Source organism: Natrix helvetica (assembly GCF_964273705.1).
Source record: "Natrix helvetica genome assembly, chromosome: 5".
Classification (NCBI taxonomy): domain Eukaryota; kingdom Metazoa; phylum Chordata; class Lepidosauria; order Squamata; family Natricidae; genus Natrix; species Natrix helvetica.
In genome coordinates, this window is record NC_138551.1 from 134,253,133 (window position 1) to 134,270,530 (window position 17,398).

At 44.1% G+C, this 17,398-nt stretch overlaps 1 protein-coding gene across 1 annotated transcript in view; it reads right to left on the minus strand.

Moving 5' to 3' along the window:
* The window catches only part of LOC309392717 (vomeronasal type-2 receptor 26-like), a gene marked incomplete at both ends in the record, with an annotated part of 29,646 nt that extends 15,582 nt beyond the window's left edge, over positions 1-14,064 (minus strand). The window contains 2 exons of the mRNA XM_081954144.1: positions 13,109-13,397; positions 13,838-14,064. Of these exons, the coding sequence (XP_081810270.1) occupies positions 13,109-13,397; positions 13,838-14,064 (516 nt within the window). The remainder of the gene's footprint in view (positions 1-13,108; positions 13,398-13,837) is intronic.
* Positions 14,065-17,398: the final 3,334 nt, after the last annotated feature.

Here is a 17,398-nt window from a genome sequence, read left to right on the forward strand (position 1 = left end):
CTAGTAGTAGGTTATGGTCTACCTTATCAAAAGCCTTACTGAAGTCCAAGTAAACTATATCAACGGCATTCCTCTGGTCCACTAATTTTGTCACATTATCAAAGAATGCAATAAGATTAGTCTGGCATGATCTGTTTTTGACAAATCCATGTTGGCTTTTGGCTATTACTTTGTTTGCTTCTAGGTGTTCGCAAATTCGTTGCTTGATTATTTTTTCCAGAATCTTTCCTGGTATTGAGGTTAGGCTGATAGGTCTGTAGTTTCCTGGATCTAATTTTTTCCCTTTTTTGAAGATGGGAACCACATCAGCTCTTTTCCAGTCCTCTGGTAGTTCCCTGGTGTTCCAGGATCTCTGAAAGATATAATTCAGTGGTTCTGAGATCTCGTCTGCTAGTTCCTTCAGAACTCTGGGGTGTAATCCATCCGGTCCTGGTGATTTGAACTCGTCTAGGGTAGACAGGTGCTCACTTACCATTTTCTTCCCTATTTCAATTTGTGTTCCTAATTTTGTGGTGCTGCTTTTGATAGGTTGGACTGTTTTATCCCTTTGTGTAAAGACAGATGCAAAACATGAGTTAAATAGTTCTGCTTTCTCCCTGTTGCTTGTCACCTTCTTGCCACTTTCTCCTAGCAATGGACCAATTGTTTCCTTAACTTTTTTCTTGTTTTTAACATGTTGGAAGAAGCTTTTTTTGTTAATTTTTACTTTTGTGGCAAGCCTTTCTTCATTGTGAGCCTTAGCTTTCCTCACTTCATCTTTACAGGCTCGGGCTATTTGCTGATATTCTGCCTTAGTTATGTCCCCCTCCTTCCACTTTTTATACTTACTTTTTTTGTCTTTCAGTTTGTCAGATAGTTGTTTATGCAGCCATGCTGGTTTCTTTTGGGAGCTGTTGTTTTTCTTCTTCATTGGTATTGTGTTAGACTGGGCTTTTCTAATCTCATTTTTCAAAATTTCCCAAGCTTCTTGAGTTGTTTTCCCCTCGAGGATTCTCATCCATGGAATTTTTCCCAAGCTCTCTCTAAGTTTATTGAAATTAGCTTTCTTAAAGTCCAAGACTCTAGTTTGACTTTGTTCTACTACTTGTGTTTGGATAATGTTGAATTCCAATATTGCATGGTCACTTGCCCCCAGGGTTCCTATGGCTTCAACACCTTGATAATCAATTTCTTATTGGACTTGGAAGTACTTAGAAGTAGCAAAAGTTCCCACTGCTTTCCAGTGTCTCAAAAGCCCATCATAAAGGTGAGAGTCCATCCTTCTGCTTCTCAATGCAGAAATCCCTAATATGTTCCAGTAGATTTCAAAAGCATCACTTGGAAGCAGAAACAGGCAATATGGACCCTCAAGAGTAATCACTGCTATATAAGGTTTCTCTACTGCTGTGAGCAATACCATTTAAAGTTTCTGCACACTGCTATCAAACAATTTAAGTAGGAATATACCTCTGAGTAAACAGGTATTTTGCTTATGGCCTTTGTACTTTACTGCAACAAGCAAGCACTCACCCTCTAAATAAGTTAGACAGTCATAATATTAAAACTTGATAAGTGTTCTTAACAAGAAATTCACAATGGTAGCATCACACATACATTCCAAAAATACTTATAATATTTGCATAACCATCTGCTTTGCAATTCTTGTCTTCTTAACTGATGGGAGACTGAAACCCAATAAATATATCCCCAATAAAAAAGAATCGTATGTCGGAGTACTGAAAAACTCAGCCAAATGGGAAAATGCAGAGAAAAAATATTGGACTTCCTGCTAAGAAGTAACAATTTATATATAGGATGCACAATTATTTTAGTTCAATTATTGCTGAACAATTTATAATAGTTGCATCACAATATTTGCCACTATTACCCTACTTCCTAGATGTTCACTATTGTCTCTCCGCCCCCTCTCCCAATTTAAGGGCATGTGAAATAGTTTTGATGAAAGTTGCATGATATGAAACTTCTCTCTTTTGAAATGTTTGGTTTTAATTCTCCAATGAATCAAAAGGAATGTTTCACGCTTCCTTGTTACACAGCATTTGTTTTAGCTTTCCATAGCTCTCCCCAAAAACAAACAAGGAAGATAAAATCACAGAAATCTAATACTGTTGTGCACGGCTTTGCACTAAATTATCTGTATAGTAAGCCAAAAATAGTTTAAGATTATAATTAGCCCACCTGTTTCCCCCATTAACATGCAAGTACATTTTTCTTGTTCAGAGACTGCAGGAGAGATTTCCCAGTCCTTGCAAAATATCACATTAAATCCACATAACGACTCAAGTTTGTTTTCAGTATGCGCAAGGAAGGAGCAGGCACTATCTTTCAACACTTAGAAGTCCAACAATAACCTTTTATTCTTACATGAAGTTGAGCTGACTTGCCCTTTCCAGAGCTAAGGTGTATTGTTTTACCCAAGCAGACAGGAATGCTTTGTAAGGTGAATTATTATTCCACCAACACAGCATACCATACTCACATTCCTCTCCGCCAAGGGCTGCTACTTTTGCTTTGCTTTCAATCAAGTGCAGATTTTCCTCTTCCCCCCAACCTTTAAAGAAATAATAATTACTTCCTCACTCAAGCCTCAAGATTTGGGGGCATTCCGGTTCCGGCGGCTGACGGCGACGGGCAACTTGTTGCTAGCTCCGGCTCCCCGGTGGGCTTCCCCACTCCTTGGGGGGCACAGGATGCCCCGTAGAGGCGTCCTGCCAGAGGGGTGGCACCGCGGGGGATCCCTGGATTGGCAGCGGCCGGCGGGAGCTCCCCCGCCTCGCCCAAGGCACCGGGGAGCAGATCGGAGGACGCGTGGGCATCTCGCTGAGAGGCTGTGCGGAGAATGAGCAAGCAGAAGGATGCAGCGGCAGTGCGGTGAGGCGCAGACCCCCCTCCATCCCCTTTACTGACTTGAAGGATTTGCCAGCAGTTTAAAACCTTTTTTCTCAGCTGAATTGAGAGGCGTGGCTGGAGGGAGGGGGATTTCCCCCCCCCCCCTTGGACAGGCAGCTTGGAACAATTCTGCTCTCAGCCCCAGGGGAAGGAGGAGGAGGGAGAGCCAACCAATGATGCCACACCCTTTCTTAAAGTGATTTTCTTTGAATTTAACCCCATAACATATTGATGATCTGAGAACTCTGGGAACTTTAACTTTGAAAACTTTGTTATGCCTCTAAACCCGAAGCTGACAGGGCAAGATGGCACACTTCCGTTGTCTTCATGAACTGTGAAACCTGACTCCACCTTTAAAAATTCAGGCTTCCGGTCTTTGTCTCCGTGCTACTCAGATAAATCTCTTGTGGATTGTTACTCTTTGAACTCCCTGGAGTGAAAAAGTTTGCTCTACTGCCAGGGCGATCAGAGAAACTCTCTTCTGCCTGGACCTTCTGTCTCCTGGACTCTTCTGGCTGCTCTGCCGCTCTGACTGTCCATCCTCTACACTGACTGAAATCTTTATTCTATAAACAATGCCTCCTAAAAGACCACCTCCTGGAAAGCCTGGCTTTGCTACCTCTGCCCCGACATCAGCAACTTCCAGCCCTGCTACACAATCAACGATAACAGCCCTGATGCAACCTAAAAGTACAGAGTTGGACTTTCAACAAATGTTTCAGCAAATTTTACAGGGACAAGAGGAAATCAAAAAAACAACTAAAGGAGATGAAAGAAGAAATTAAAGAGAATCAGGCCCAAATTAATACGAACTCACAGAGATTGGACCTTTTGGAGGGCGGGGAGGCTGAGATGAGGGAGGGGATGGAAGGGATGCAGAAGGGAAACAAAGAACTTGACACCCAGCAGATGAAAATAGAGTTTGAGAGAATGTCTTTTTATCTTAGATTTCAAAATGTGATAGAGGCAGATGATGAAAACATAAGGGACATCATGACAAGTATTTTGGATGAACACATTCATAAAGAAAAACAACAGATGGGGTGGGAGATAGACCTGGTTTATAGAGTGAACTCAGCCTACGCTAGAACACACAACCTACCCAGGGAGGTACACGTTAAATTTCTTAGAAAAAGCACAAGAGATGAAATTCTGAGTGCACAAAGGGGGCAAGCCTTGACATACCAAAATAGGGAAATAGCCATTCTGAAGCAGATCCCCAAGAAAGTGAGGGGAAAAAGAAAAAAATATTTGCAACTAGCGAATAAATTATACCAGAAGGGGATGTGGTTCAGATGGCTGATACCTGAAGGTATGTTAATATTCTGGGAGGAGACAAGAATTAGAATCAATACAATACACCCATAGAGGCGCAGGCCTTTATGGAAAAAAACAAAATGCACCTAGAAAAAACAGAAGATACTACAACAGACATACAGGACATGGGAGGGGCCGGAGCTCTGTCGGCGGGGGGAGATGGGGCAATACCAAGAAAGCTCAGATCATAAAAATGAATAAGAAAATCTTTTTGACATAAACTGATCGAAAATACCAATGGAATTAATATGCTGACTATATACCACTATGTATTAATGATTTCTACTTAGATGTATACTATGAGTATGGAGGGAGGGGGCGCCTACCACACTTTGCAACTGCCAAAATTTGTATACCTTTTCCACTACCTTTTCCCTTGTAAATTTTAAAAAAACCAATAAAACTTGTTTATTAAAAAATAATAATAATAAAAAAAGATTTTGGGGCATTCAGAATAAATCTTCCCAGTTTCCTCAACTCACAGAAAACCGAACCTTACTTAGGAATAAACCCAGCTGGTTTCGGGTCTTTGTATCTTGTACTTTTCAAGTAAGGTCCAACCACACAACTCTATGCATGTTTATCCATGTTTAACTATTCAGAAACTCTTCTCCCCTAAAAGTTCAGCCAGGCTTGCCATTCCCAGTCAAACCACCGCAAAGGCAAAGAGACTGTTCTCCTCACCCTCCTGAGGGCAACTGGTCACCGCCTCCATAAGACACATCATCCCCAGAGCTCCCCTAAGTGAAGCACTGACCTCTTAGCCAGGTAAGTTTGTTTTTTTTTAAAGAAAGGGGACACTACGAGGTGGAGGAACAGGAGAGCCGCTTATCTCCCCCCCTGTTGAACTTTGAGTGGGTGCCCCACTCCGCCTTTTGCCCCTCGGTGACAAAAAAAAGCAGGAAGGAGAGCAGGTGCTTACCTGGAGAGAGCCACATCTCTCGGGGCCGCGCAGGTCTGACCGTTCATTTCTCTTTAAGATGGCTGGTAAACTCCAGGTCGAAGTCCGGAAGAGGCAGGAATGCAAAAACAACGCCTACTACTCCCTTGCAAGGGGAGCGAAAGAAACTGCCTGGGTCTCTGTTCCCGACTCACCTGTCTGGCACCACTGAAAGTTTTAGACTCTGGTGGCAGTGCTGGTTTCCCGCAGCTTCGGCATCCCTGAAAGGCAACTCCACATTGTCCCTTTCCCTCTCCCTTCTTCCTTCAAAAGCTGTGAGGTGCTTTCTTAGCACTGGTTGCCCAGCTGGCATGGCCCTGCACGCTTGCCTCCTCCTCCTCACTCCCCAAAGACTCTTCTCCTCCTTCCCAGAGCTCAGTGGGAGCTGGGCACAAGGGTTGGGAGGCTGCTTTTGAAACCATACCTTGGAAAATTTCACCGGAAACGGAGGCGGGGAACCAGTCGGGGGCATGGGGACACCCTGGAACTTGCCTAGGAGGCTGGCCGCTGTGCGCAACCTACCTCCTGCTGTCCCCGTGCTTTGCTGGCGGCCAGGCCTCCTACTCCTAAACAAGTTGGGGGAGGTCCTAGGAGGCTGGCCACACCGTGCAAGCTATCCCCCGCGAGCAGCGACATAACGGGCAGGGGGAGCGAGCAAGGGGGCCAGAGCAGGCATTCTGGTACTGTCCCACAGGACGAAGGGGTTCTAAAACGTACGGTAGATTTCAGGAATCTCTTCTACTGTACCGATTAGAACTGGGAAAAACCCACCCCTAGTTGCAAACAGCTATTTCCAGTGGGGTAAACAGGACAAAGCAAGTGGGGAAAATAGTTTCCCTTGCTATATTTTCAGTCTGAATTAGACCATGTCAGGGTCCCAACAGAACAGCTCTTTTAAGGATCATTATGTATTCATAGTAAAGCAACTAACTTAGCCCTGCTCTTAAATGCTAAAGCTGTTGTACATAAAAAACAGAGGAGCTCTGGTCAACTACCAGAGCAATCATTTTGACAGTTTTGCTGTACTGTAATCTGTCCCCATAAAATGCAAGCATGGAATAAACAGAGCCTGGTTTGTCCTCAGTCTTTTCAGTGGCCACAAACTACTAGCAAAAATGCCATTTGATCACAAGGCAAGGAATGTTTCCCCTTTTGCATTGGAGCATCCAAGAATGGACAGACCAAGAAAAATAACGAAAGAGGGGAAGAGAGCAAGGAAGCAAAAAGAAGGAAAGAGTGGAAGAAAGAATGAAGAGGGAAGGAAAAAGAAGGGAAGGAAGGAGTTTATAATGAGAGAGTGTGAGGGTGTGAGGTAAATCCTGCCTTAGCACTTGATCACCAGCAGTCCTGCTGCCTTTTACCATCCCCTTGTCCTCTCCTACTGACCTCTCCTGGTGGTCTCCCATTCCTATCATTGAGTATGCTTTGGTTACAAAGCTAGGTCTCGTAAGGAGAGAGAGTGGGCCTCCCTCTGACCCACATACTTTGCCCTCCTGCACTCACCATGGGCAACCAAGGAGAGTGAGCATAGCAGCAGTGGGAGCTGGCCATGCCCACCATCGCCTCCAAAGTCAACCACAATGGGGCCCTCATTGATATTGAGTTTGACACCCCTGGACTAACAGATGACCTGAGTGCTGCATGTGTTGCTCTCAAACTTACAAAGGATGAGTCAAGGTTAGAAAAATTATCAGCTTGCATTCAACAGCAAAGGTCCCACTAATCAAAGGCATGCCAAATGCAAATGTTTACCTTTCAATAAAAAGGTGTTTGTATTATTGAAAGCCCTGTTATTGTGGGGTTTTATTCAGAGAAAAGATGTTAATCAGGGGTGAGTTGTTTTTAGAAACTAAAACCTCATTATTCAGGTTAAATTGTCGTGTTGGCACTCCAAGATAAATAAGTGGGTTTTGGGTTGCGGTTTGGGCATTCGGTCTCTAAAAGGTTTGCCATCACTGGATTAGAGCACACACAGAGTGTGTAATTCAGCTTTTATTAAATTGCTGTTGAGAGAAGCTCCATTGTAACCTAACGTGCCAACTACATAGATAAAATTTCTAGGCGAATTGCCAAGCTTAGCCTAGCAAAGTAACTTCTTGTGAAAAGTAGAATGTGGATTCTGCCAAGTAGCCTTGCTTGTACCTTAAAATGTGTGTTCAGCATTCCCCAGCAAAGCTGTGAGTTATACGCCAGAAAATAGATTTCTTTTCCCTTCTAAAGTCTGTTGTTTTCAGAGCAATAAAATCATTAAATCGATGTGATATCAAATTATGTTTCTATAGCAATGACATTCTGTGCAAGCTGTGTGAGCTGTAAGATGTTTGGAAAAGTTTTTGGCACGTGCCTGTTTTTCTCTCTCTCTTCCTGCTCTGTTAAGGTGGGAGACAAAAAGGTCATCCAGTCTTTTGCTTTCTGCAGAAATAAAAGCTGATAATCCATAGCTTCGTCTTCAGAGTTTCACTGGACTTATCAGATTCTGAGCTGCATTCAAAAACCTTGCACAATGAAGAATGCTGTGTTATATTTTGGGTCAGATCAAGTACAAACTATTATATTTTAATAAATCCAATCTTGTTCTCATGAAGGCATTAGAATAATTTGTTAATTTGACATTGTTTAAAATATTAAAGACAGAATATTAGCAAGATTGTATTATAAAAGTGGAAAATAATAAATAAATTAAAAAACTATAAACAATGTAAATCAAGTTACTGTATCTCACCACTAAAATTAATTTCAATTAGATTAACATGTGCAAATGCTAACTGAAGTATTCTGTTCCAATACACAGCCTACTATAATTTTGAGGATTGCTGCATATTTTAATGCTTCTATGTCCCAGATTCTTTGTGGAGGAATCTTTTTAGCTTCTTCTCCAGTTGTTCAAGAAACAGGGAGACCTCAGTTCCTAATAAAATTTGTCAGTAATGCAATCCAAAATAGGTCTTTAATTGAAATTTTGTCTGTTCTAACAGCCACAATTTTTGGAGTCTGTCAGTTTCCATAGATTAAATTTAATGCCAATACCCATATTTTCTGATTTTAGGCAAAGTAGAAATTGTGTAAATTCCCAAATCAGCTCTGAGGGGCAGCAGCTGGAGTCCTTTTGTCCACCCCAAGATACTCCTCGGAGGCTGTGATTGGGTTGGTTCTGCTGGTGGTTTCTCTCTGAAGCCCCAAACATCAGACTGATGTAAGAACATGGGGGAAACCTTGGCCTCAGATACTTCAATAATTGGGGCTGAGGAAGCTGGAGAGCTATGAGGTTTTCTTTTAAGCACCACTTTCTCTCATGTCTTTGATCTAACTGAGCTCCTTTGATGATGAGGGAGACAAGATTCAGCCTCAGAGAAAACAACCCCAGGTAAGGAAAAGTGTCACTTGCTCTATTGGCTGACCATCTATGGCTACGATGTCATTTCCCAAAGACCATAACTTTTTTTATATATATAACAAAAATTTTATTGGTTTTTTTCAAATATTTTGGGGGAAAGGGTACATAAGTGTGGGAAAAATTTTTTTGACAGCTACATCATACGGAAGGTGGTACTTCCCCGGAATCTTGCATCTCTTTCATATTTTATATATATCAAAATATCATTGTTACATTCATATTAGCAGTTATTTTACTCAATTCTTTGACATCTTCAACCATACTTTATATCACTTCTACATTTCATTATATTAGCAATTGCGATATGTTTTTAATTCATTTCTGTGAGCTAAGTTTCATTGCTGTCTCCTCTCCCCTGTCTGTTGGCTGAGCCAAGGCTCCTCCCCCCTTCATGTCTTGTGTGCCGTCTCTTGTTTCACCTAGGAGGTCCTTATGTTTTCTCATGAAGGCTTCTGCCTCCACCACTGTGTTAATTCTCACTCTACCCCCCTCCCAAAAAATCAACAGGCCTTCTGGAATTAACCACTGAAACCAGATATTTTTTTCATATAACTTTTTAGTTAGAAAGAAGAATTTCTTCCTCTTATCTCTTATTCTTTTTGGTATCTGTTTCAGAATGGTTATTTCTTTTTCCTTATATCTTAGAGGTTCCCCCATTTGAACTCCTAATCTCATATCTTGTAGTCTTTCTAAAAAACTTAACATGTACCTCCCTTGGAACATTGTGTATTCTTGCATATGCTGAATTGATTCTATATATCAGGTCAATATCCCAGCCTAGCTGCTGTTTATCTCTTTTAATATAATTTGCTAGCATTGTTATCATAGTCTCTCTTAAGTCTTCACCCTCTGTTTCAGGTATATTTTGAAATCTAAGAAAAAAAGACATCCTTTCAAATTCCATTTTTTCCATGTAACTCTCAAACCCAACATTTTTTCTTGTAAAGCCTTCATCTCTTCTCCCACCCCCACAGCACCCTCCTCCAGAGCATTTATTTTTTGACTATTTTGTAAAGTCTGTTGTTGATTCTGTCTGAGTTCTTCCTTTAAGTCCACCAGCTGCTTTTTTATTTCGTCCTGTCCCTTTAAGAGTGTTTGAAACATTTGGTGGAACGTTTCTTGAGACTGATGTTCCCCCCCCCCCGGGGCTTTTGGTTGCAAAAAAGAGGTTAATTGCATTTGCGGGGGAACCGGGCTTGAGACAGCAGAAGATGGAGCCGAGGCTGGTTTGGGTGGAGGCTTTTTTGCAGGCATTTCAAAGTTCAAAAAAAGTTATAGGTCTAAGCAGAAAAGATGGCGTCTGTAGGAGCACGCCGTCAGGGGGGGCAAAGTCCAGTGTGGGATATCGATCTTCAATACAGCTCCCCTATGGTTAAGCTCAATTTTTCCCAATCCAAGGAAGAGTTGTACAAGGAGATTCCTCTAAGGTTCACCCGGGTTTTATAATTCCAGCCCAAAAAGTGTTTCAGAGACGACAGTTCATTTGTAACGACAATAGAAACGGGGGAAGAAACGCCATTTTGGCTCAGCCCTCCCCAGGGATCGGAGAACAGTCATTTAGAAAATTTCCATTCATAGCTTTTTAGGTCAGCTCACTTTCTTTCTTCCGCAATTGTTAAAAAGGATCGTTACCCCATTTCTTGAAAGAAGTGAAAATCAAAGGTTTTTTTTCCCAATTCTCCCTCTCTCCTCCAAGAGAGAGAGATCGTGTAGAGCCGCTTTTCCGAGAGAGGGGGGGAGAGCAAACCCCCCTCTCCAATCTTAAAACTTCGCAAAGATCAAAGAGTCTTAAGGATACTGCTAATCCTCATTTACTTAGTTGTTCAAAGAAAGTAAAAAGAAAGACACGGGGGGGGGCTCCCCTCTCACCGCATTTCTGCTGTTGCCTTCAAGTGGAGCGTTTTCTTCCGATCTCCTCCGGACAAAAGCGCGCGTGGCAAGCGCCCCCCCCAAAAAGCCTCCCAGTGCCTAGGGCAAAGCTGGCAGCCCCCCTACAGCCACCGCTGCTCCAGGGGGCTCCAGCAAGCCGCCCCCTCGGCAGGACGCCCCTAGAAGGCATTCTGTGCCCGCCCTGGATCAAGGGGGGGGGCCACCGGGATGGCGAGCGGTGGACAGCATGTCCGTCGTCCACAGAAACAGGAAGTAGCTCAAAGACCATAACTTTTGAACTTGATTTATTAATTATCAGATAATTATTATGAGAAAAGAACCCAAGTCTTCCTCACAGGGTATGTAATCCAATGTGTAAGTATGATAATATCACAGTGTAAATCAGCATGTTCCAATAGGTATTTAGCATGCTAAACATATGTACCTATAACAGAACTTATAACAAAATAAAAGGGTTGGAAAGGACCTTTCAGGTCTTCTAGTCCAACCCTCTGCTCAAGAAGGAGACCCTATACCAGGGGTCCTCAAACTACGGCCCACAGGTCAGATATATCCCACTGAAGCCATTAATCCGGCCCACATGGGACCACGAGGCTGCCCCGCCCGAATCACCCCACCCACCCTCCAGCCCCCACCCACCAGCTGAGCGCAGGCCTTACCTTTGCAAGCCCCCCAGACTGAAGCTGCAAAGTGAGACCAAAGCTTTTGGACGGCACAGTACTTCTGGGGACTGGGGAAGCCAAAAAACGGGATGCACAGAGGCCCCAGGAGGGGAAAATGGCGCCCTCTCCCTCAGCTTCTAAGCTCGGGCTGAGTGGAATGCAGAGCCATGTCACCTGGCACACAAGGCCTTGCCCGTTGCTCTTCCGGGTTTCTGGTGCGCATGTGTGTGCAACAATCAGCTGGCCTCTGTGTGTACAGTAGTGCCAGGAACTGGAAGAGTTGGTCTTCCGGTTTCTGCGAGCGCATGCGTACCAGCCAGCTGATTGTCATGTGGGTGCATGCCAGAAACCGGAAGAGGAGCTGCCTGGTGCACATGTACGCACTGGCATGTACGCTGGGCAACTCCTCTTCCAGATTGCGTCCCTGACAAGAGCACTTGGTGCTGAAAAGGTTCTCCATCAATGCCCTATTCCAAGGGTGGTTTTACCAGGGCATTATAAAGTGGTACCAATACTTCACGTCTTTTGGATTCTCTCCTCCTGTCGATGCAGCCTAGGATTGCAATGGCTTTTTTTGGCTGCTGCCACACTTTGTTGGCTCACATTTGAGATATTGTCCTCTAAGATTCCAAGATCCCTCTCACAGTTACTGCTATTGAGCCAGGTTTCACCTAATCTGTACCTGTACATTTGGTTTTTCTAGCCTCAGTGTAAGACTTTGCTTTTCTCTACATTGAATTTCATTTTCTTAGATAGGCCAAGGGTTCAAGTCTATCTAGATCCATCTGGATCTTGAGCCTATCTTCTGGGGTGTTGGCTATTCCTGCCAGTTTAGTGTCATGTGTAAATTAGTTTAGTTCTCCATCTATCCCTCATCCAAATCCTTGATGAAGATGTTGAAGAGTACTGGGCCTAAAATGGAACCTTGGGGTCCCCAACTGCTTGTTTCCCTCATGTAGATGTAGTTCCACTGAGGACCACAGGCTGAGTCCATCTGGGGGTGATGCTGTCTATCCCACATATTTTTAGCTTTCGAAGAAGTAGATGGTGGTTTACTTTGTCAAAGCCTTTCTAAAATCCAAGTACTGGAAACTATGTGCACTGCATTTCACCGGTCTACTAATTTAGTAATTTTTGGCAAAGAAAGAAATAACATTTATTTATGATGTGTTTTTGGATCCTTCATTAGTTGAAGTAAATTGTCAATATCTAGACTGATCAACAAGGGTTCAAATATGCATCCTTCCCTTCCTCCTTTGTAAGTATCAATCCTTCTTCTCATTGCTCCATTGAGCCCCAACCTCCCTCTCAAACAAGGACCTGGAGAAAGAGCCTGGATCAGGACTAACAGGTGGAGCTCCATTTTGAGGGCAATCAATTTCCTACATAATATTTCTCTGTTAATTATGACAAATGCACTAACATCTAGAAAGCCAGCAAACGTGTTTTACTTCAGTGATATAGATGAGATATTTCAAGACAAATCTGTTAGCAATATTAGATTATTGACATGCAATATTTATTATAAAATCTATATAGCTGTTCACTACCTAAAACCTTCTGGTTCTTCTGCAAGGAATGCATTTTTCTCAAGTTTAACTAAGAGGAACTTGGCATAAATTTTAGCCACAATATATGCTATTCTCGTTGGCCTACAATTTCTAGAGTCCTTTTTATTCCACTTTTTAGATAGATAAAACGCTGCTACTGCCAACTTCAATCCGATTGGAAAGGGTAGACATTTTTTATATGTAAAAATGAAGACGCCAATAGAGATATCTGGGATATTGTTTTATCAGTTAGTTGGTAGAATGTCTTCTCCGGGGAATGTAATGCTTGCATTTCAGGCCTTTTATGATTAATCTCAACATGAACATAATGGGGTAAAATATTGACATTTTTGCTAATATGGAGAAAAGCAGCTCTTGAATTACATGGAGAAGACATGATTGCATCTATTGCTCACCCCCCCCCCTCACCACGCCCTTTACAAGATGGAGAAACTCACACACAGACCTGTGGGACTTTGTAGGTGCCTCCTAATGTTGATATCTGGATGGAGATCTCCCTTGTAGCTCCATCAAGAAGAGCCAGGAGGTTCTCCTTCCTTCCACAGCCGTAGTTGGGGACATTGGCTTCTCCAGTGGAGAGAATGTCCAGCAAAGCATCTGAAGTGTGGAAAGTGCTCCAATAGTTGGCATGGATGTTGTAGCCCAGTGTGAGATTGTGCAGGAGCTGGGAATTCTTGTTGACCACTTGAATGTTGAAAATGAATATTAGGCCATGTGCAAGACCATAAACATCCCTTTTGTTAAAAAAAAGTTATTATAATCAACAGCACCAACAAATACTTTAAATATATATATATATAATCCCCCAGAAGCCTACTGAGCCTTAAGCCAACATTGATTCAAAACCAATGATCAGTTACACAAATATGGGAATGGGCTGAGGTACAGCAACTACAACTGATTCCACCACTACTTTAAATAAAATTCATTATCCAAGTGATATTTAAGGATTGAGTTGAGAGGGGAAAATAATCTGCAGCCCTTTCAGCTTTTTTTCAGACCCTTTTTTGAGTCTCTTTCACAAAATCAGACAAAACAGAGAAGCCATGGAAATCAAAATCATTCAGGAAATTAGACATATCCCCCAATATAGGAATAAATGAAAAATAAAAGCAGAAAAGAAGGAGAGTGTTAGAACGGAGGGAGTGCAATTCTATCACCCTGAATGACTTACTGGTCACGAAAAACAAACTGAAGAGAAGGAGCCACGTCAAAAAGCAACTTTCTATGCAATCTTTCCTCTCCACTGATGACTATACCAATGAGATGGTCTCCTGGACTGTAAAAGCTCTGTGGTTGTTTTCCATCCTGGTGCTTCAAACTCTGCGGGCATTTCATTCTCAGCTTCCCAGAGACTGGATGGGACAAAAGCAGCATCAGAAGCAGAAGCAGGAGGTTCATCATTCATGGGGCGAATCAATCAATCTCCTTCCTTTTTCTAAAGAAGAATTAGAAGAATTCAAAGGACTCTCACAGGGTGGAATATGATCCAGTTGCTTTCCTGATTGAATCACAGAGAAAGACTCAGCTTCACCTGGATAGGAGAGAGACGGACATTCAAGAGCACAGACCCTGCCTGTCCCCAAACTCCATATTTCTCTGGCCAAAGTCTCCCCTGAAGGATTCGGCTAAAGAGCAGAACTGAAACTTTTATCATAATTCTCCCTCTCAGGAAGGATCCCTGGATAATTCAACTCGTTCTTGGACTCAAAGGTTGTTGGAAAATTCTCTGGAGGGAAATGAAAGGGAAATCATCCTCAAGTGGTTCATAATAACAGGGGCAGAGATTGAATTAAATCCATCATCTAGAATTGAGAGATTTGGGGTCTCCATGCTTGAAACTGAGCCCAGAGGGAATACACGGCACCTGTGGCTGAAGACAAAAAGAAATGTGACATTTGTTGGCATAGTGGTTAAGGAGAAAATCCCAGAGGCCAGTAAATGCCAGAGCATGAAAATAGATCTAAAATAGCTGCCTGCTGCGTTGGAGCCAAAATTTACTTTATTTTGAAAGCTAATGCTCAAAGGCACCACACAAAAGGACTGATGAAATAGTGTGGCCAGACTCCAAGAACAAAATAAACTTTAGTGAAAAAGTAGTTACCAGAAGTTTGCAGAGTTAAAAAAAATCACACACACACACACACACACACACACACACACAAACAGAGGTTAGGAAAAAACCAAGTGAAAGAGATGGAGAAATCAAGTCTGCCCCTCACCCCACATGAGGAGGGGAGGGGGTAAAGGGGAGCTCAGGACTCTAGTGTTATAGATGAAAAAGCTGATCTACAAAATCCAACTTCCATCCCAGGAATGCAGAAGCTCATATCCCATGTTCCCCTGCCACCCTTTCCCATGCAGAGGCCAGGCAAGGGAGCTCTTGCAGGGATGCCAGACTCTGCCCGGCTGAGTGGGGAGCCCCACTTAGGAGGAAGAAGCTGGGGAGCCTCATGTTGGGGAAGGGAAGCAGATCTGCAAAATCCCCTTCCATGTTCCATCTTACAATACAATACAATACAGTACAATACAATAGCAGAGTTGGAAGGGACCTTGGAGGCCTTCTAGTCCAACCCCCTGCCTAGGCAGGAAACCCTATACCGTTTCAGAGAGATGGCTATCCAACATCTTCTTAAAGACTTCCAGTGTTGCAGGGGGTCATCTTCTGAGTCTTGGGAAGGGGGAGACCATATCCCATGTTGCACGGCCACCTCTTTCTATATATGGGGTGTTAGATATTAGCATATACCGCTGTAAGTCTCCACTCAGGTCCGCCACTAGGGCGGGAACAAGGGGTTGTTCTGATTGGACGGGAGATGTACCCGATCCCTATAAAAGGGGAGCTATTAGACCCCAAGCCAAGCTGGATTACTACTACTACTAAATAAAGAGCTGTTGTTGTCACTATCGTCTGGAGTCTGTTCTCTCGTTGCCCGAATCTAACATTGGCGACGAAGGTGGGATTGAGAGACAGATAGGACGAAGAAGATATCTCCAAATCTACGGATCCGATCCAGCCCTGGAATTCGGCAGAAGTTCCGGCAGCCATCTCAGCGCGGCAAATTCGAACGCAGGCAAGATGTCGATGCATGCTCCTCCAACTCCATACGACCCAATCACCGAGCATTGGGAATCCTACATGCTGAGATTCGAGTGTTTCCTCGAAGCAAACCATCTCACGGGAGTACCGGACTCCCGGAAGAAGAACATGTTCCTGAGCTACTGCGGCCGAGAGATCTTCGAGATGGCCAGGGATCTCTCAGAACCAACCCCCATCCAGGCGGTAACATGGACAGCGCTGCAACAGACGTTGCAAACACATTACGCGCCAAAACCTTCCCGCCACGTTTGCCGCCAAGGATTCAACACGCAGAACCAGAAGGCGGGAGAATCTATCAACCAGTACGTTGCAGCACTTCGGAAAGCAGCTACACATTGCGGATTCAGGGATCTGGACGAGCAAATCCTGGATCGCCTAATATGCGGGTTAAAAGACATTTCGTTACAAAAATGATTTTTGGCTAAACCCAACCTAAGCCTGCAAATCGCACTAGACGAGGCGAGAGCTTCTGAATCCGCGGACAAATCTTCCGAAACAATACAACGGGGATACAGCACGATCCAGCTGGGAGCCAGACAAGCCAAAGTGCACTATGAGGCCACCGATCAAGAGGCTGAGGACAGCGAATTCGAAGACAGTCATCGCATGCGGAGCAGTCACACAAGACCGGCGGGAAAACCCGAATTCCGTTTGCCACCATGCGCAAGCTGCGGAGGGAACCACCCCCGGTCTACCTGTCGTTTCAGAAAAGTTGTTTGCTCACATTGCGACAAACTTGGGCACATCGCATGAGTGTGCCGGAGCGAAGTCCCTGCCACACAATGGAAGCCTCCTATGTACCACAGACAGAAGCCCAACCCAGGGGCTTGGCGGAAAAACAATGTGCGCCCAGAGAGAGAACCGAGGGAGTCAGCCGAGAGAGAGTACTCCCAAAGAGCTGAAAGGGCGTATTCACAGAGAGCCGAGAGAGAGTATTCCCAGGAAACTGAGAGAGAGTATCCCCAGAGAGAACCCTTGAGAACCTATCTCACAACGATAGGTCAGGTCCGCACAAAGTGGCCTAAAAAGCTGAAACTCACTGTCCTCCTGGAGGACTCCCCTTGCGAGCTGGAAGTCAACACGGGATCATCCCTGACGATCATCTCGTGGTCAGCCATGAAAAAAGCAATTCCGAGCCTTAAGAAGCGCCAATTGCGAACACCAGACATCCTGCTACGAGACTACCAGGGGAACAGGGTCCCCATCATGGGTCAAGGCACGTTTCGGGTCCAGTTCAAAGACATCATAGCCCAGCTGCCCGTGACCGTCGCCAGCGCACCATTACAAAGCCTCCTGGGACTGGATTGGTTTGAAGCCCTGGGGCTAGAAGTCACTGGAATCAACGCCATGGAGAAAAGCAGCGCTGAGCAGATCTTTAAGGAGTTCAAGGATGTGTTCAGCCCTGGCCTTGGTAAGTATGTGGGAAAGCCAACATCATTCAATCTAGACCCAAAAGTGGCACCAATCCGACTCAAACCTAGAAGAGTGCCTTTTGCGCTCCGTCCCACTATTGACAAAGTAATCGATAAGCTCGTAGAGCAAGGGATCCTTGAACCGGTGGATCACGCGCACTGGGAAACCCCCATCGTGACCCCAGTTAAACCAGACGGGTCAGTCTGCATCTGCGCGGACTAT